Source organism: Suricata suricatta, chromosome 10 (genome assembly GCF_006229205.1).
Source record: "Suricata suricatta isolate VVHF042 chromosome 10, meerkat_22Aug2017_6uvM2_HiC, whole genome shotgun sequence".
NCBI classification, from domain to species: domain Eukaryota; kingdom Metazoa; phylum Chordata; class Mammalia; order Carnivora; family Herpestidae; genus Suricata; species Suricata suricatta.
The window spans coordinates 104,118,670-104,137,683 of NC_043709.1; the positions used below are offsets into that span (position 1 = coordinate 104,118,670).

Sequence of the window (19,014 nt, forward strand, 5' to 3'; positions counted from 1 at the left end):
CACCCTTATGTTTATTGCAGCATTATTTACAAAAGCCAAGTTATGGAAGCAGCCCAAGTGTCCATCAATAGATGAACGGATAAAGAAGTGGCATAGGGGTTCCTGGGTGGCTGAGTAGGTTGAGCTTCTAACTCTTGATTTCAGCTCAGGTCATGATCCCTGGGTCATGGGATTAGGCCTCACATCGGGCTCTGTGCTGACAGAGCAGAGCCTGCTTGGGATTTGCTTGCGCTCTCTCTCTCTCTCTCTCTCTCTCTCTCTCTCTCAGCCCCTGCCCTGTTATATGTACTCTCTCTCTCTCTCTCAAAATAAATAAGCAAACAAACATTAAAGAAGGGTGCCTGGGTGGCTCAGTTGGTTAGGTGTCCAACATCAACTCAGTCATGATCTCACAGTTTGTGAGTTTGAGCCCCACATCAGGCTCTGTGCTGACAGCTTGAAGCCTGGAGCCTGCCATATATATATACACACACACACACACACACACACACACACACACACACATATGAAACTATACATATGTAATGGAATATTATAATTATATAATTATATATAATATTATAATGAGAATTATATATCTATGTAATGGAATATTACTTGGTCATAAAAAAGGAAATCAGATCTTGGGGTGCCTGGGTGGCTCAGTCAGTTGAGCATTCGACTTTGGCTCAGGTCATGATGTCACCATTCATAAGTTTGAGCCTTACCTAAAGCTCTCTGCTGACAGCATGGAGCCTGCTTCAGATCTTCTGTCTTCATCTCTCTACCCTTCCCTCTCTCTCTCAAAAATAAATAAACATAAAAAAAAAAAGAAATCTTGCCATTTTCAACAACACCAATGGAACTAGAGTGTATAATACTAAGTGAAATAATACTGAGACATGGTTATGGTTTTTTGGGAAATACAATTAACTCAAAAAGTTAGTAAGCATCCAGTTCACCTACTGAGAGTAACACCATGGCAAAGATCATGCCTAGTTATACTTTTTATGTGTGAAGACTCTGGTCTTCTACCTGCTGGATTCTGAGCTCTTCCAGTCCGTTCCATGTCAAGGGAATGGTAGCCTCCATGAGGCTGGAGGAAATGTAGGGCTTGGGCAGAGGACTGACACCCTCAGCCCTCTCTGCACGTGTCTGCTGAAGTCTCTCTGCCTTTGAATGAGGAAGCACTTGTCTTATCCTGCTGAGGCTGAGAGCAGTTGGAGATATGGACACAGCTGGCCTGTTCAGTCTGACATTGCTAACTTAGATGCTGGTCTCCCGAAGAAAGCACCTTCCTGAGGAAAGCTATATTCTCATTCCCATCTATCTCTGCTGCCCAAGTGCCCATCCTCATCTGGAGTTGACTTTCCTGAAAGTGGCAAAAAGAAGCCAGCAAATACCAACATTGTGAATTTTTCTTTCCTCTCCATATAATATTATATATAGCCTTGATTGGTGCATGAACTGCCTTCCAGGGAAAAGCCAACAACAAGTAGAATAGATTTGTATTGAATCATACCACTAGCTTTCTACCAGCCAGAGATATCTAACTCCTCTACTGCGTCTCTGCTTCCACAGAATGAAAGCCCCGTATTTTAGGTTATTTTACATACTACATTCAACTTCCAGGTACTATATTTGGTATAATTAGGATTGAGTTTAGTTGTGAAAAACATAAAATCCAAAGTGACAATAACTTCAACAAGAGGAACATTTCTTTCTCTCTCATGTAAATAAAGGCTGGAAGTAGTCACTCCAAAGCTGGCAAGATGATACACAGTGTCAGAATACAGATTCCTTCCATTGATTTTTCAGCATACACATCAACATCTAGCTTTAACCTCATGGTGTAAGATGGCTGCCTGGGCTCCAATCATCACATTGACATTCTGGCTAGCGAGAAGGTAGAAGAGATAGAAAACTGTTGGTCCCTGGACAGATACCATATGTTTGCCCTCATAGGTCTAACAGGAGAAACCTAACAGAGGACCATAGGGAGGGGAAGGGAGAAAGAGAGTTGCGGAGAGAGAGGGACACAAATCATGAGAGACTATTGAATACTGAAAACGAACAGGTGGGTGGGGGGGGGCTTTGAAGGGGGAGGATTGGGGGGTGATAATGGAGGAGGGCACTTGTGGGGAAGAGCACTGGGTGTTATATGGAAACCAATTTGACAATAAACTATTAAAAAAAAAGAAAAATATTGGTCCCTTTTAAGGATGCCTCCCACAAGTTATACACACACTTCTACTCGCAGACCATTGACCAGAACGTAGTCATATGGCCACGCACAGCTGCAAAGGAGGCTGGGAATTGTAGTCTTCATTTCAGGCAGCCATGTTTCTAACTAAATATCAGAAGTCTCTGTTTCTAAGGATAAAGGGGTACAACATCAGTCTCTGCCATACTACCCCTGAAGCAGAGCATAAGAGGAGTAGATTCTCATCCCAGACCACCAGGCTGCATGGCTGCCCAGCCTCTCCTCACCAGGTTTCCTTCCAAGATTAACTTAGGGTTTGATGGGTTTTTTTCCCCCAAAAGGATGATATCTCCTTCCCCCATTCATTGTTCCTATTGCCTTCCTATAGACCATAGTTTCTTCCTGTGGTGGTAACTCTTCCTTAAAAGCATAGGAGAACAGGGGCACCTGGGTGGCTCAGACGGTTAAGCATCTGACTTTGGCTCAGGTCATGATCTCACCGTCCCTGGGTTTGAGCCCCATGATGGGCTCTGTGCTGACAGCTCAGAGCCTGGAGCCTGCTTCAAATTCTGTGTCTCCCTCTCTCTCTGCCCCTCCCCCGCTCACACTATGTCTCTCTCTCTCTCTCAAAATAAAGACATAAAAAAATTTTTTTTAAAGACCACAGGAAGGGCACCTGGGTGGCTCAGTTGTTGTGTCCAGCTTCGGCTCAGGTCGTGATCTCACAGTTCATGGATTAGAACCCCACATCAGGCTCTGTGCTGACAGCTCAGAGCCTGGAGCCTGCTTCGGATTCTGTGTCTCCCTCTCTCTCACCCTCCCTTCCTCGTGCTGTCTCTCTCTGTCTCTCAAAAATAAATAAAAACCATTAAAAAAACAAAAACAAAAACAAAAAGAGCATAGGAGAACAGAATGTCAAAGCCAGAAAGGTCTCTAAGAAAACACACAGCTCAGGAATCGGAGAAGATATTTGTGAATGACATATAAGATAAAGGGTTAGTGTCAAAAATCTATAAAGAATTTACTAAACTCAACACCCAAAAAACAAATAATCGAGTGAATAAATGGGCAGAAAACATGAATAGACACTTTTCCAAAGAAGACATTCAGACACATGAAAAGATGCTCAATGTCACTCATCACCAAGGAAATATAAATCAAAACTACACTGAGATACCACCTCACACCAGTCAGAGTGGCTAAAATTAACAACTCAGGAAACAACAGATGCTGGCAAGGATGTGGAGAAAAGGGAATCCTCTTGTACTGATGGTGGGAATGCAAACTGGTGCAGCCACTCGGGAAAAGAGTGTGGAGGGTCCTCAAAAAATTAAAAATACAATAAACTATTATTAAAAAAAATTTAAAATAGAATTGCCCTATGACCCAGCAATAGCACTACTAGGAATTTATCCAAAGGATACAGGAGTGCTGATTCATAGGGGCACATGTACCCCAATGTTAATAGCAGCACTATCAATAATAGCCCAAGTACGGAAAGAGCCCAAATGTCCATCAAATGATGAATGGATACAGAAGACGTGATATATATACACAATGGAATATTATTCAGCAACGAAAAAGAATGAAATCTTGACATTTGCAACAACAAGGATGTGGAACTGAAGGATATTATACTAAGCAAAATAAGTCAGAGAAAGACAGATGTAGTATTTCCCTCATATGTGGACTTTGAGACACTTAATAGAAGACCATGGGGGAAGGGAAGGGAAAATAAGATACAGAGATGGAGGCAAACCATAAGCAACTCTTAAATACAGAGAATAAACTGAGGGTTGATGGGGGCAATGGAGGGGACATTAAGGAGGGCACTTGTTGGTATGAACACTGGGTGTTGTATGTAAGTGATGAATCATGAGAATATACTCCTGAAACCAAGCTACACTGTATGTTAGCTAACTTGACAATAAGTTTTTTAAAAAAGAGAAAAAGAAAACACCCAGCCCAGCACCTCTAGTGACAAAAACGAGGCCTTTGAATTTAGAGGCAGTGAGCAGGTTTGACAAGGGTCAATGCGCACACACAGGCGAACGCGCACATGAGCTAGAGCTCAGACCTCTGGGGCCAGCACTCTGCTCTCTCCTGCACTGATCTTTTCATACAATCCGTGCGTGCAGGCAGGTGTGCCCGCTCACCTGGATGGGAATCAGTCCAGAGCAGAGTGCACAGCCCCGGCCACGTTCCTCCTGGGGAAGATGGTCTGCTCTCCATCACTCTATTCTGCTTTGTTGCACTTGGCCTGAGATGAGTTTTCAAGGCTAAAGAACAGCATGGCTTTTCTGAAAGACATCTGGGAACTTAGATGAGCTCCAAGCATCGGGGCAGGGTTGAAGCAAGTGAAGGGGGTGGTTCAGAAAAAGGCCTTTACTGGGGCACCTGGGTGGCTCAGTCATTAAGCATCCAACTTTGACTCGTGGCATGATCTCGGGATTCATGAGTTTGAGCCCCAACTCGGCACTGCACCTGCCTGGGATTCTCACTGCCTCCTTTCTCTTTGCACCTTCCCTGCTTGTGTTTTCTCTTGAAAGAAGGAAAGAAAGACAGAAAGACAGAAAGAAAGAAAGCAGGCCTTTACAAGACCTCATGGACCCCCTGGCCGTCCACCCCTTGCCAGAGCAGACAGTGACACAAGAGTCCCTTATATACTACAGAAAATTGTGTCTGATAGAAAAGAAAACCAAGGGGAGCCTGGGTGGCTAAGTAGATTCGGCATCTGACTCTTGATTTCAGCTCAGGTTATGACCTCACAGTTTTGGGGTTCTAGCCCCCTGTCGGGCTCTGTGCTGACAGTATGGAGCCTGCTTGAGATTCTCTCTCTGCCCCTCACTGGCTTGCATTCTCTTTCTCTCTCAAAATAAATAAATAAACTTAAAAAAAAAGAAAACGATTCCTCATTTTCCTTAAAAATCTCATTTGCGTATTTTTTTCTTTCTTCCATTTCTACTTCTAACCTGCCTAGCCCAGGCCCGGGACCTATAAAGCAAGACTGCTCTCCACCAGTGCAGGGAGGATGACTGAATACCTTCTCTAGGCCTCACCTGAGCTGCTGGTGAGCTGCTACAATTTTTGAAGTTTCCAAATTTGCTACCATAAGAGTGTTTTACAATCAGAAGGTATTATTACTGTCACTTATTATATTGTTATTCCCAGGAGTGACAGAAGGCGACAGCAGAGGATAAGGGAACCAAACAGAGCTCGTAGATCTTGGAAGAGTTTCTGTGGTGCGGCGAATGGCCACCAGGGGTCAGCAGCATGCCGCAGTCCGCCCGCCGCCAGCCACAGGTGACGGGAGACGCTCCCGCCGGGAAAGGTCCTTCCTGCCATCCTCAGTCTCACCCTAAATCGCCATTTGCTTTCCACATGCTTCTGTCTCGGGCCATTTCCCACTAAATGGCAGTCACGAGGGTCTCCGAGGGCCACAGCTGTCTGCAAGCTGGGGAGCGGGGGAGGTGGGAGCTGGTGGAGATTGTCGGGACCTGCGCTCTGCCCGGGGACCCTAGACAAAGAAAAGGCTCTTACACTGAGGCCCTGGGCTCCAAGAATCCATCCCTCCTGGTGGGGGACAGGAAACTAAGCCCGCTTCCGGGGCTGGAACTCTGCCAAAGGAGAGCCAGGGGTCACAGGAGGGGTCAGCCTGTCCCAGGAGGATAATCTCCGCTCCCAGTAGGGCTAATGGTTCCGTCCTTATCAGGCAAGCGGACGGGTTGTTTGAGGTGGGTTCAGAGGCTGAGGCTGCCCAAACTCCACCGTCTGAGCCAGAGAACAGACCTAGGCCCACCAGGAGTTTACGGAAACCTGTCACTGAGAGGCGCTTCAGACAAGAAGAGAACAGCCCTCTGTTGTATGAGCCCAGACCTAAGACTCTGGAAACCTGCTATCACCTACCTGTGACCTTGGGAGAGCTGTTTAGCCCCTCTGGGCCTTACTTGAGGCCTCTGTAACACAAGCAGTTAGATAAGATGATCGTTAGGCCTCTCCCAGCTCTGATATCCTATGAATCTAAAAACTCCAGTCTTCCTACTCTTTCCCACCCAGAAGGGGCGTAGCTCCAGGAAGGTCTAGCTGGACCAGGCAGACCTCATCCCCCTAACCTGTGGTTTCATAAGTCCCCAGGCAAGTTTCCTTTGGAAAAGTAAATGCAGAGGCTGTTAGCTAAAAGCTGGGACAAAGTGAGGCTCAGCAGCTTGGCCCTGGAGACACCAGTATGTGTAAGCATTGAATACTATGGATGTTTCTCTGGCGAAGCCAGTTCAGAATTGCTCCCTGTCCCCACCATGCTTCCAGACAGCCAGCAGCTCTTCCAACCCCCACACTTTCTATTTACACCTTTCCTGGACAGATGAAAAGACCAAGAAGGTTAAGTTATTTTTAGAATAACTGCTATGTAAAGTAAGACATATTATGTATGTGAAAATAATATTTATAACTTAGTGTGCTAACTTAATGTTTGTCAATAGACGCAGTGATCAATTCTTGTGAGAAGCAAGGGTCACATCAGTCTTGGGAAAAGGGACCTTCTGGGATTCTAGACTGTTCTAGACTGGGTGGCTAGGGCACGTTACAGAATCCTATTCTGCTGAGCTTTAAAAATGAAGCAGGCCTGATTATTCCTGATTATTCGGGCAGCTCCTCCGGAAGGGGTGATGGTTTATATAGCTGCACAATCCCTATGATGTTTATCTCAGTTGTGCAAGTCTTTTCCACCCGAGGTACCTCCCCTTGTTTTCCTTATTCCAAATGAAGAGCTGACCTAGAGAAAGACCAGATCCAGATTTTGTGGGACCCTGGGGCTTATACATAATTGAAGGAAAAATTTTCTTAAAGGAAAAGAATTTTATTATTATTTTTTAAATGTTTCCTTGTGTATTTATTTTTGAGAGAGAGAGACAAAGAGAGACAGAGAGACAGAGCGTGAGTCGGGGAGGGGCAGAGAGGCAGGGAGACACAGAAACCAAAGCAGGCTCCAGGCTTTGAGCTGTCAGCACAGAGCCTAATGCAGGGTTTGAACTCACCAACTGTGAGATCATGACCTGAGCAGGAATCAGATGCTAAACTGACTGAGTCACCCAAGCGCCCCCCCAAGAAAAATAATTTTAAATCACTAATACACGGTTTCATTTAGAGGAGGACCATGAAGTGCAAGTCCCTGAAAGGAAAGCTTCAGTAAGACCACAGTGAATCCGTTTATCTAATGATCTCTTCAAGCTCTAAAAAGTCCCTGTGATTCTCTCCTTCTTTCAAATCTTTTTCTCTTCCTTTTCCCTGTTGTGTATTGTTCCCTTGAGGGATCGGGGACCAGAGGTATCTGCAGGGCCAGCTGATGAGTTGGCGGTGGGGGGTGAGGATGGACAACACAGATAGCCATCAGTAGTTATGAAGACACATCGAGGACAGTGGGAGGCAAATGTCTCACTGTTGGGGAACAGAGCTAGACATGGCAAGGGCTGAGGCCAGAATAAACCCATGGTTTTTAATGGAGTTGGAGGTATAGGTGCACATTCATAGTTTGTGGGTTTTTTTAAACTCTAGGCCCAACATGGGGCTCAAATTCACAACCCCGAGATTGAGTGACATGCTTCCACCAAATGAGCCACCTGGGTGCCCTGCAAATTCATGGTTTTTAAAGGTACACAGATAAATTTGGAAATAGATGTAAATATATATGTATAAATATATTACATGTGCGTGTGTGTCTTATTGGAGAGCGAGAGAGAGAGAGAGAGCGTGAGTGGGAGAGAGAGGCAGAGGGGGAGGGAGAGAGAGAGAGAGAGACAGAGAGAGAGACAGAGAGAGAAAATCTTAAGCAGGCTCCACGCCGAGCACAGAGCCTGACATGGGGCGTGATCCCACAACCCTGGGATCGTGACCAAATCTGAAATCAAAAGTTGGATGCTCAGCCGACCAATCCACCCAGGCGCCCCTATACTGTTAACAAACAAAAATTCAACTGAGTAAATGCAAAGATCTAATTGGCTTTAGTAAGCAATTCACAGGCTCAAGCAGCCTCCCATCTAGCAAGTAGAGAGGACCTTGGAGGAGTTGTACAAAACGGGAGGTTTTTATAAGAAAGACGGTGAGGCAAGAAGTTATTAACAAAAGAGAAAACTGTTCCTGGCAAGGTCACCTTCTCTTAGGATGAAGGGCAGGGGCTGTTATTAGGTAGAATATGTCATCTTTGAGGGATGGAGACGGCCCACATGGCGGATTATCTCATTGGTGCTGATCAGAAAACTCCTGACTGACGGGTTAAGACTTCTATTTCTGGCACAAGTTTAAACTGCAGTTAAGTTAGGTATTAAGCCCCAATTGGGTGACTTGGCCTAAGTGACACCATTTTGGGAATGTGATTTTCTTTGTCATAATATAAACCATAGTTACATATGCATATATATGAATTGTATTCATGCGTGCATGCACACATGCACCCATAATAATGAGCACATCTAATGCTCAACTCAGGCATTCTTTACTAAAAGGAATCATAGTTCTTTGGAGAAGAGCTTATGTCCAGCACGAGACAAGGAAAGTGCAAAATGAACCTAAAATACTTAGTTGTGTCGAAAAGTTCGGAAATTCTCAAAAAATCGTAAGAATTTTCAGAGTTGCAGGAGCCAACTTAAGAGAGGTCCTTCCCATGGCCAAACCTGGAACAGTATGAGCATCTTAAAAGAAATAATGCTAGTGTTAGATTTTAGTACATTGAGTGGAATAATGAACCCTAGTGACAGATAGATAGATAGATAGATATAGATAGATAGATAGATAGATAGATAGATAGATATAGATAGATAGATAGATAGATAGATAGATAGATAGATAGATAAAGTTCTTCCTTATAGAAGAATGGCAGCTAATATGGAGGAAATAAATATTTGGTGATTATATTTTCTGAAACATTTTGTAACAGTGTCTCTAATCCTATATGTTCTTCTTACATTGTGACTTTGATAGTCTTCCAGCAAAGAGTGGGGTCTCTGTCCCCTCCTCTTGCAACTGGGAGGGTTTAGACTGGAGAGATAAGACCAATGGAGGATGGCAGAAGTGATACCATGTGATTTCCAAGGTCATGTTAGAAAAGACAATAGCAGGGGCACCTGGGTGGCTCAGACGATTAAGTGTCCGACTTCGGCTCAGGTCATGATCTTGCAGTTCGTGGGTTCGAGCCCTGCACTGGGCTCTGTGCTGACAGCTGAGAGCCTAGAGCCTGCTTCAGATTCTGTGTCCCTCTCTCTCTTTGCCCCTCTCCCACTCGTGCTTGCTCATGTGCATGCTCTCTCTCTCTCTCTCTCTCTCTGTTTGTTCATTTTTTTGTGTTTTGCTCTCTCTCTGTGTTTATTCATTTTTTGAGAGAAAGAAAGACAGAGTATGAGCGGAGGAGGAGCAGAGAGAGAGGGAGACACTGAATCCAAAGAAGGTTCCAGGCCCCGAGGTGTCAGCAGAGAGCCCGATGGGGGGCTCCAACTCATGGACCACAAGATCATGACCTGAGCCGAAGTTGGATGCTTAACTGACTGAGCCACCCAGGCGACCCTAAAACAATGTTTTAAAAAGAAAAGACAAGAGCATTTCTGCTTTATTGCCTGAACACTTACTCTTGAAGCCTTTGGCCTCCACACTGTGAGGAAGCCCGCACTGGCTGATGTGGACACTCCCTGGCGAGCCTGAGACGCCGTAGAAAGCAGATGTCTGGCCAGCCCCTAGCTGCCCCAACTCCACCACCATTTTGACTGCAGCCTCGTGAGAGACCCCCAAACTAGAACTGCCCAGCTGGTCCCTTTCCAAATCCCTGACCTGTAAAACCTGTAGCAGCTAACAAACTTATTTCTTTAAGCCATTAAGTTTTGGGATAACTTGTTATAGAGCAGTAAGTAACTTAAACAGTGATGATTGGAGTACGAGAAGATTCAGACGATAATCTTTAGTGGCTGTAAAATTAATGGGTTAAAGATTTGATGAGGAATAAGATGTTTACATAGAGTTAAAGTGTTTCTCCATTAAATGTTTATTAATCACAAAGTGGAAAGTTTTACAAATCCTGGCAGACATTTCCTTAACAAAGTGATCGAAGTGAACATCATCGTAATGGGACAGATTGACATTGTATGCATTGGTACACAGATAAATGTTTAACTACTGACTTGGGGGGTGGGCACGGATTTGAATTTGCTGATTTCTGTAATGTAAAAACTCCCACCATGACCCAGCTGCCTGGATGACTCTTAACCTCAGTGTTAGGAGTTTGAGCTCCATGTTGGGCCCTAGAACTTACCTAAAACATATATATACATATTACAAAAACTCCCACAATGACCAATTTCAGACCACCATTGGTTTAATAACAGGCTGAAGTTGTAACAATTGGCTGTTGCTTGCTGGTGCAGACCACCTCCAGGAGGCCCTGATCCATGTTTTCCCTGATATGATACACTGAGAAGGACAAAGATCACTTATGAGGTATTCCTCCTAAAAATGTATACCTGGAATCTCTTCACAAGGACACATTACATAGATCTGAAATGAGAGAGGTGCTACAAAATAACTGGTCTGTACTCTTCACATCAAGGTCACAGGGCGCCTGAGTGAGTGGCTCAGCCTGTTGAGCATCTGGCTCTTGATTTCAGCCCCAGTCATGATCTCATGGTTTGTAGGATTGAGCTCTGAGGTGGGCTGGGCATTAACAGCAAGGAGCCTGCTTAGAATTCTCTCTCTGCCCCCGCCCCTGCTCGTGCATGCATGCACACACATGCTCTCTCTCAAAATAAGTAACCATTTAAAAAAATGTCAACAGGGGAGCCTGGGTGGCTCAGTCAGTTAAGTGTCTGACTCTTGGTTTCTGCTCAGGTCATGGTCTCATGGTTTTGTGGGTTTGAGCCCTGCATCAGGCTCTGCACTGAGAGTATGGAGTCTGCTTGGAATTCTCTCTCCCTCTCTCTCTACACCTCCCCCAATCACATCTCTCTCTCTCCCTCTCTCTCAAAATAAATAAATAAAAAGTTTTTTAAAATGTCAACATCACAAAAGACAAGGAAAGACTGAGGAATTGTTCAGACTGAAAGAGACAAGATGCAGGATAACTAAATATATGATCCTGGGTCGGGTTCTGGGCAGAGAGAAGAAACATGCCTGGAAGGACCAAGGAGAGAAGATAGTATCTTAACAATGTTAATATCCTGCTTTGGATGGTTACACTGTGGTTACACAGGAGAATGACACTGCCTTTAGTAAAAGTGGGCTGCTGTGTTTATGAATAATGGGCCATAATGTCTGTTTCTTAAGTCTCTATTGGTTAGGAAAATTAGGATCTATCATGCAGATACTGAAAGAGATACAGATACACAGAGAGAATGATACAGTAAATGTTATAAAATGTCAATAATTGGGGAATCTAAACAGAGTATGTTAAAGTTCTTTGTACTATTCTTGCAAATTTCCTGAAGTGTAAGTTTCACATTATTTCAAGATAATACAAATGATCCACGGTTTTCCTTGAGTCTGGATCCCAAATTCTCACCTGCTGTGAGATAAAATAATTCACATCTCCAACAACATTCTCTCAGTTTGAATTTCCAAAAGTCTCCCTTCTCTTCCTGGGAGCTGTGCCAACTGACAAAAAGCTCCAGGACATAGGAGGAGGGGGCTGGACCAGGGCATTCATCATAAGCCAGATGATGGGGACTTGCTGTACAATAAGGCTGACAAGTCAGGGACTCTTGGTGTCCCTAGCCATTAGGTTTTTCCAACCCAGACAATTCTCCTGACAAAGAAGGAAAAAGGATTTAACCTCACTCTAAGAAATAAATAAATATAGACTACATGAATTCAACTTACAAAAATATGTTTTGTTAACAGAAGGTTTTGCTTCAGATGTCCTTTAAATAAATAGTGAGCCCCAGGTAGAGCATGATTTCACTTACAAAAATTCAATTAATACACAAGTTTTCCCAAAAAATATATGTCAGGGTACCTTCTGGGAAGTTCTACAGGAGGAATATGTGAAATCAGATTCAACTACCCCTGGAAGAAATATTACTCATTTCCAAGAGGGCTACAACCTATTTCCCACATCTTCCTAACTCAAGGTCTGGTTCTGTTGATGTTTCTAGTTCTCCATTAGGACTCAGCCTATTGAGCCAGGCATGAAGACAAGACTTATAGCTGGTTTAATTTGCCAAGTCAGTGACCACACCAAGTCTGGGCTGGAGACCTTAAGCTTCTGGGAGACCCTGAAGTCAAGACAACTTGCTACCGAAGCCCATTCAGTTAAGTTTCATTTTCTCCATTTATTAAATGTTAAGTCAGCTGAGCTGGGACCTATGCACTATCTACTGGGATTGGTTAAGGCAATAAATCAAAGACTCTCAGAATTAGACAGGATCTTAAAGGTCATCTTGTCCCATCTGGGCACCAGTCTGTGGTTGAGGACCCCTAATCAGCAAGACTTTTCCCAGTGTCATGAACCAATCAGTGATAAACTACTAATGGAGGGAGGGTTGGCTGCTGCCTATGAGCTCAGATGCAGGTGATGGGTGATGGATGAGAAGACATTTGAATCCACCTGGGACTTTTAAGGAACTTTTGGATCTTCCTTTACATCCTTCAGTCAAGTGAAAACAGGGCCGACTTCTTGCCTTCCTTCTCCTGAAGACTAGGCTAGGAGCCAGAATTTGATCACATGAGGCCTTTTCTTTGGGGAGTCTCTGCTCTGTTCCCTCCTGCTTCAGCAACTGGCTCAATGCATACAGGTTATATCTATTCCTTCAACACATCTTTTATTGAGTATAACTAGGTTTGGGGCATGAAGCGAGGCTCTGTGTTCACAATGTACATGAAACAGTCATTAGTTTCTACTCACATGGAGCTTACAGTCTGGTGGGGGGAGACTATCAACACAGAAATAAATATATAATTACAAATTATGCTAAGAGTCATGAAGAAAAAGAGCAAGGTGCCATGAGAGATATTAACAAGTTAGGGGCCTAGGAAACCTTTCTGAGACAATGGCATGGAATGTGAAACCTTAAGGGTGAACAGGAGTCAGTTTAGACAAGAGTGGAAAGAAAGAATATCCCAGGCAAAAAGGATGAGAAAAGATTCTAATGCAGCATAGGGTTTGGGATATTTGAGGAAAAATGGACCAGTGTACCCAGGGTCCGGTACACTAGGGGAAACTGGGATAGGATAATGCCGGAAAGAATCCAGGTTAAACAGGATGCTACATTCCCTGTTGAAACATTTGGATTTTTCTAAGAGCACTGAGTTGTAAGCAGTGTAACCTGACTTAATTTAATTTTTAAAAAGGCATTGCTCTGTGAACTATGAAATGAAGAAGGCAAAGAGAAGAAAGGAGAGGGCAAGTAAGAGACCATTATAATTCAGACAAGAAGTGATAGTGGCTTGAACTCAGCCAATAGCAATACAGGTAGAGAGGCATGGAGGGTTCAAGATACATTTTGATGCAGGGAACAGAGGAGAGAGAAGTATCATGAATTTCATTGAAAAATTTTACTTTGAGAACCTGGATAGAATGGATGAAGGTGACATTTACCAAGAAGGGAAAGACCAGGAAAAGGTTAAAAGGGAAGAGATTGAGAGGTCAGAATTGCATATAGTAGGTTTCTTTATTTCTTTTTAAACATTTATTTATTTATGAGAGACAGAAAGACAGCGTGATCAGGGGAGGGGCAGAGAGAGAGAGGGAGACACAGAATCCAAAGCAGGCTCCAGGCTCTGAGCTGTCAGCACAGAGCCCGAAGTGGGGCTCAAACCCATGAACTGTGAGATCATGACCTGAGCCAAAGTCGGCTGCTTAATCAACTCAGCCACCCAGGCACCCCAACACATAGTAGTTTTCTGAGATTCTTGTGAATGCTCCAAGTAAATATATAAATTTGAGGATCATCAGCAAATAAATGTCATTTAAAAGCAAAGGAGTGAATGAGACTACCAGAAAAAGAGGAGAAGAAGCAGAAATATGAACAGAAGAGAGGCAAGACTAAGTCCTGAGGAAATCTAACACAGAAATCTGAGAGAAGAGTATCTGGAAACAGGACCCCAGAGAGAGAGGAGGAAATGGAAACCAAAGAGTTAATGTCACTGGGGTTGAGAGAAAAGAATATTTCAAAAAGATGAGTTTGGTAAACTGTTTAAGTGTTTCTGAGAGGACGGTCAATGTGAAGGCCATTGATGACCTTCATGATATCGATTCTGATAAAGAAATGGAGGTAGAAACTATACTGTGTGTGTTCAAGGATGACTGACAGGCAAGAACAGCTTGCAGAGGGAAGCAGAGGAATAGGGTAATAAGTGGCTATCTTCTCATGCTGGCCTCCTGGCCAGGTCAGCTACAAACTTATTCCATCTCTTCTCCCAGGTTTTCATGGCAGCCTTTTTATCAGTATCCAACAAGGTGCTGAACCTGAGGAGAAAAGGCACCCAGGTCAGCCCCAGGAGAAAGGGTTGGGAGTAGGTAAAGGATCTCAGATGCTTGCAGAGCACATTTCTTTCCAGTCCAAGAGCAGTAACAAAACAGGTATTGTGGAGAAACCTTCTAGGCTTCTGCCCCAAGCCTCTAAGAGAGATAAACACAAGTTGTGAGGTGGAAGAGAGAGTTGGGGAATCTGAGAAATACACAGGACACTCACTTGATAGAGTTCATGGCCAGTTGTTTGAGTGTCCTCAGATCAGCTGCCATTCCCCCAATGCCCATGAAGGCCTCATAGAAATCATAGGACAAGCCTTTGGCACCAAACACAGCCGGGTCATCAGAGCTGATCACCATGGGGTACCCAGTGGCCATCAGAACAGCAGCAGGGTGGTTTCGCAAGTCAGACACCAGTTTCAGAACCTGCCCAACAGGAAGCAAAGGAGAAAGACAAACTTTGACCCATAAAAAGTTGTCACAAGAGAGGCAAGGCCGTGAGCACAATCAGTTCCTGTCTTATCCTCATCACCACTCTAAACACTGGGATGACTTCTGGGCACAACACAAGGAATAAAGCCAGTCCTCATGCTCTTCCCAATTTTCTCCAAGTTTCCTCACCATCACAAACATTTGGTCTCTCTCTTGGTCTGGCTCAGAGCAGCTCTGCTGAACACAGCAGGAGAGACAGGTGCACAAAGAACCCCAAACAGCTGTGGAAGCAGCAGTATCCTATGGCCCCTCCCACTTCCCTGGTCTTCCTCAATGTCCCTTAAGCTTTGCTTTTAGCTCTGACCCAAATTCCACTAGACTGGCGACCCTCACTACTGCCTCATTATTATGAATAGGTTAGGCAAAGGGCCATTCCTAAATAACTTACTAAGGGGAGAGAGACAGCAGAGGACTATAGAAAACAAGTGAGCTCAGGAGCTAGAAATCATACACGAAAGTTTGGAAATCAGAACAGAGGTTGAGATTGGAAAGAAAGACTGTCTGGGTTGGTGCCATGGATCATGCATACCTGGTTGGAGATGGGACAGACTTCTATGGGAATGTCCTTCTTCCAGGAGTCAGCCCAGACTGCTGGGTGTTTGGTCAAAGCAAATCCATGGCCAATCCTGGTAGAATTCAGTATTAGTGCAACCAGAAGGTTTCTATCTATGGAAGTACCCTGCCAGTCTGTGGATAAAGAGGTATTCTCCAATCAGATGGATCTGACCCATAGACTATCCTCAGGTAAAGGCTCCCAATCCCCAAGCAAGAAAAAGTTCACACACACACACACACACACACACACACACACACACACACACACACTGTTTCATATAACTTCTAAGAGAGGTAAAAGAGAGGAGGTATGGCAAGTCTTTATTTTATGTATGTAAGTGACAGATGAGGAAGTTGAAACTTACATAGGCTTTGTAACTTGAAGGAGCATGCTCACTTAAGTAGCAAGACTGGGTTTCAAACCTTGGTCTATCTGACTCCACAGCCTATATTCTTTCTTTACATTTTTTATTTGTTTCCAGAGCTATTTTCTGGGAATTTTGTTTATGATTTTTACAACAATGTGTTGCAAACTCTCTCAATATAATTAAACATTTAAGTTTATTTCTTTATTTTGAGAGAGACAGAGACAGCACAGGTGGGGGAGGGGCAGAGGTGAGAGAGTGCATCCCAAGCAGGCTCTGTGAGCTCATGACCTGAGCCAAAACCAAGAGTCAGACACTTAACCAACTGAACCACCCAGGTGCCCCCATAGTTGCTTCTATGTACTTACTTAATTTATATCTTTAACAATATCAATTGCAAGATCATAATAACCAGTACAAAGTGGTGGCAGTGTGGGCTGCCTACTTATCAGCCATCCCCCCTGCATCTTCCTTGCTAGCAGGGCTTTCTATGGAGGGTGAAAAGAACAGGTCCTGACTCTCCCAGCTTCCCTTGCGACTAGGCTAGTCCTAATGCTGGCCTGGAAGGTTATTGGTGGGGAGCTCTTGGACCTCCTCCCTGATAAAAGGAGATGCCCTGGAGGAAACATCTTGTCTTTTGCTTCGTTAAATTTGTAACACCTGAATGTGACTTCACTAACTGACGACAAAGTAAGGTAAAGCCCTGAACTTGAGGAGAACAGCAGAGGTTGCTTATTACGTGAAATAATAGATGACCTTCTCTACTCCATTCCTGGCACCCAAAAGCATCCTAACTGATCCACATGTAAAGTATGAAAACTCCACTGTTCTGTTAGAAATAAAACCCAAGAATTCCCATTGCTTTTTAGGGCATGTGTTTTAGGTGGATTTGCACTGGTTTCCTATCTAGAACTTTCCCCCCAAAGATTGCTTCCTTTAAAAAAAAAAAAACAAGAACATTAGGGGCACCTGGGTGGCTCAGTCAGTTAAGCATCCAATTCTTGATTTAGGCTTAGGTCATGATCTCATGGTTGGTAGGTTCTGTGCTGACAGCAGAGAGCCTGCTTGGGATTTTCCCTCTCCCTCTCTCTCTGCCTCTCCCCTGCTTATGTGTACACTCTCTGTCTCACTCTCCCTTAAAATAAATAAATAAACTTTAAAAATAAAAATAAGAACATTACTCTCAGTTATTAAATACCCAGCTCCTGGCAAAATCCTCTTCTAGGCCCATGTGTCTTGATATTTGGTTAGATCCTATTGCAGTGTTTCATACTATTGAAATTATTTCACACAGGTAAGTATGATTTTCCCAACTAGACCATGAGCTCTTCAAGGCTAACATCCCCCTACTCCCTTGCCCCATCCCCCACAAAACACTTCTTCAAATTTCCCAGAACAGTTTTGATCTAAATTGGATCTAAATTGATTTGAAATGTCAGGAAAAATGAGATTAAGGCACACATACCCTTCCTCTGAGAGATGGTGTGATAAACCAAGGTTTAAGCCTCGTTGTGAAATCCAAGCCCCCACAGCTCCCCACTTATCTCCTTGGTCTTCTAAGGGTGACAGGTACCTACAGTACTTAGGGTCACCAGGTGGGATGTAGCAGCGAGCTTTCCTCCTGAGTTAAGCCCCCCAAATCTTCATTTTAACCTGAAATTGTAGCCATGATCTGGGACTCCTTTTGCTTAGGGCTTACATATTTTAAGGACTGGAATATGGGAAGCTCTGAGAGACGACCCATAAACCTGTGGAGTGAGCTTTGAGGAGCAAAGACATGGCTGGGCTAACGGCATTTCATAAGCAATAGCAGTCAGCTGTTTGGGCTGGGTGGGGTCTCCTCTTCAGCACTGATGAGTGTGGACAGAGCCTCCTCATTGCCTGGTTGTGGTACCTCTTCTGCCACTTACCCTTGTATGACTTTGGACAGGTGAATTAACCTCTTAAGCACAATTCACTTATTATAAAATGGAGATCTTCAGAAAGGACTCCGAATCAAACTCCAATGCCTAGCTCTTTACCTTTAGACCAAGTACTCTATGTTTGGAGTCTTGGGCTCTTCATCTATAAAATGAGGATATAGTTGGTTAGGTGTTCGACTCTTGGTTTCAGCTCAGGTCATGATCTCACATATCGTGGGTCTGAACCCTACATTGGGCTCTCTGCTGACAGCATGGAGCCTGCTTGGGATTCTCTCTCTCCATCTCTTTTTTTCCCTTCCCTGCTCATGCATGCATACTCTCTCTCAAAATGAATACATAAAACATTTAAAAATAGAGAATAAAATAAATAAAATGCAGTTTAAAAAATAAAAAAAATAAATAAAATGGGAATAAAAATACTTTTCTGGCAGGACTGGGGTGAGAATTGGAAATAATATATGTAAAGTGTCAGATACTGTTATTATCATTTTATTCCTTCTCCAGGGGAAATACATATTTCTCCATATGAAATGGACAAGCACCATAAAACGACTATTGACAATATCAGTACTGTCCCAGGATCCCATCAGTTCTCTTGAGTGATGATGAGGAGCCCTCCTTCCCACCCCTCCTCTGCCTGCTCATCCCCACACTGCTCACCTGTCTCTCCAGCATGGAAAAAGTAAGGCAGTTTCACACCTTGCAAGGTAGGAATCATCAACGCCTCCCTGTATTCATACAAGGAGTGGCCAGTGTCCTCACGTCCCACCTGTAGGAAAGAGAGGAGGGGACATGGAGCCGTCTGCTTGGTCTATGCCTTGCTTTGCTGACGGCACCTTCTATAGCCTGTGAACATGCTTCCTTATACCCTGCCATTACTACTCAAGGCCATTGTCACACAGCCTTTTAAAAATGACCAGCAGCAAAATTGGGAAAGAAAAGAAAGTGCATCATTACCCCTATAGTTACCCCCCATAGTCAGAGGCTGTATCTTATATCCTCCTCACCCTTTCCACCTTGTGTTCTCACACCACTTTCCAAGTCCCTGTGGTTCAGCCC

At 44.0% G+C, this 19,014-nt stretch overlaps 1 protein-coding gene across 2 annotated transcripts in view; it reads right to left on the reverse strand.

Annotated features, from left to right (window-relative positions):
• Nucleotides 1–13,965: 13,965 nt before the first annotated feature.
• The window catches only part of ADA2 (adenosine deaminase 2), a 51,300-nt gene continuing 46,251 nt past the window's right edge, over nt 13,966–19,014 (reverse strand). For both annotated transcript variants that reach the window (XM_029954140.1, XM_029954139.1), the window contains exons 7-10: nt 18,616–18,724; nt 15,643–15,800; nt 14,845–15,047; nt 13,966–14,618 (exon numbers count right to left, since the gene is read on the reverse strand). In XM_029954140.1, coding sequence (XP_029810000.1) covers nt 14,519–14,618; nt 14,845–15,047; nt 15,643–15,800; nt 18,616–18,724 — 570 coding nt within the window. In that variant the 3' untranslated portion in view covers nt 13,966–14,518. The remainder of the gene's footprint in view (nt 14,619–14,844; nt 15,048–15,642; nt 15,801–18,615; nt 18,725–19,014) is intronic.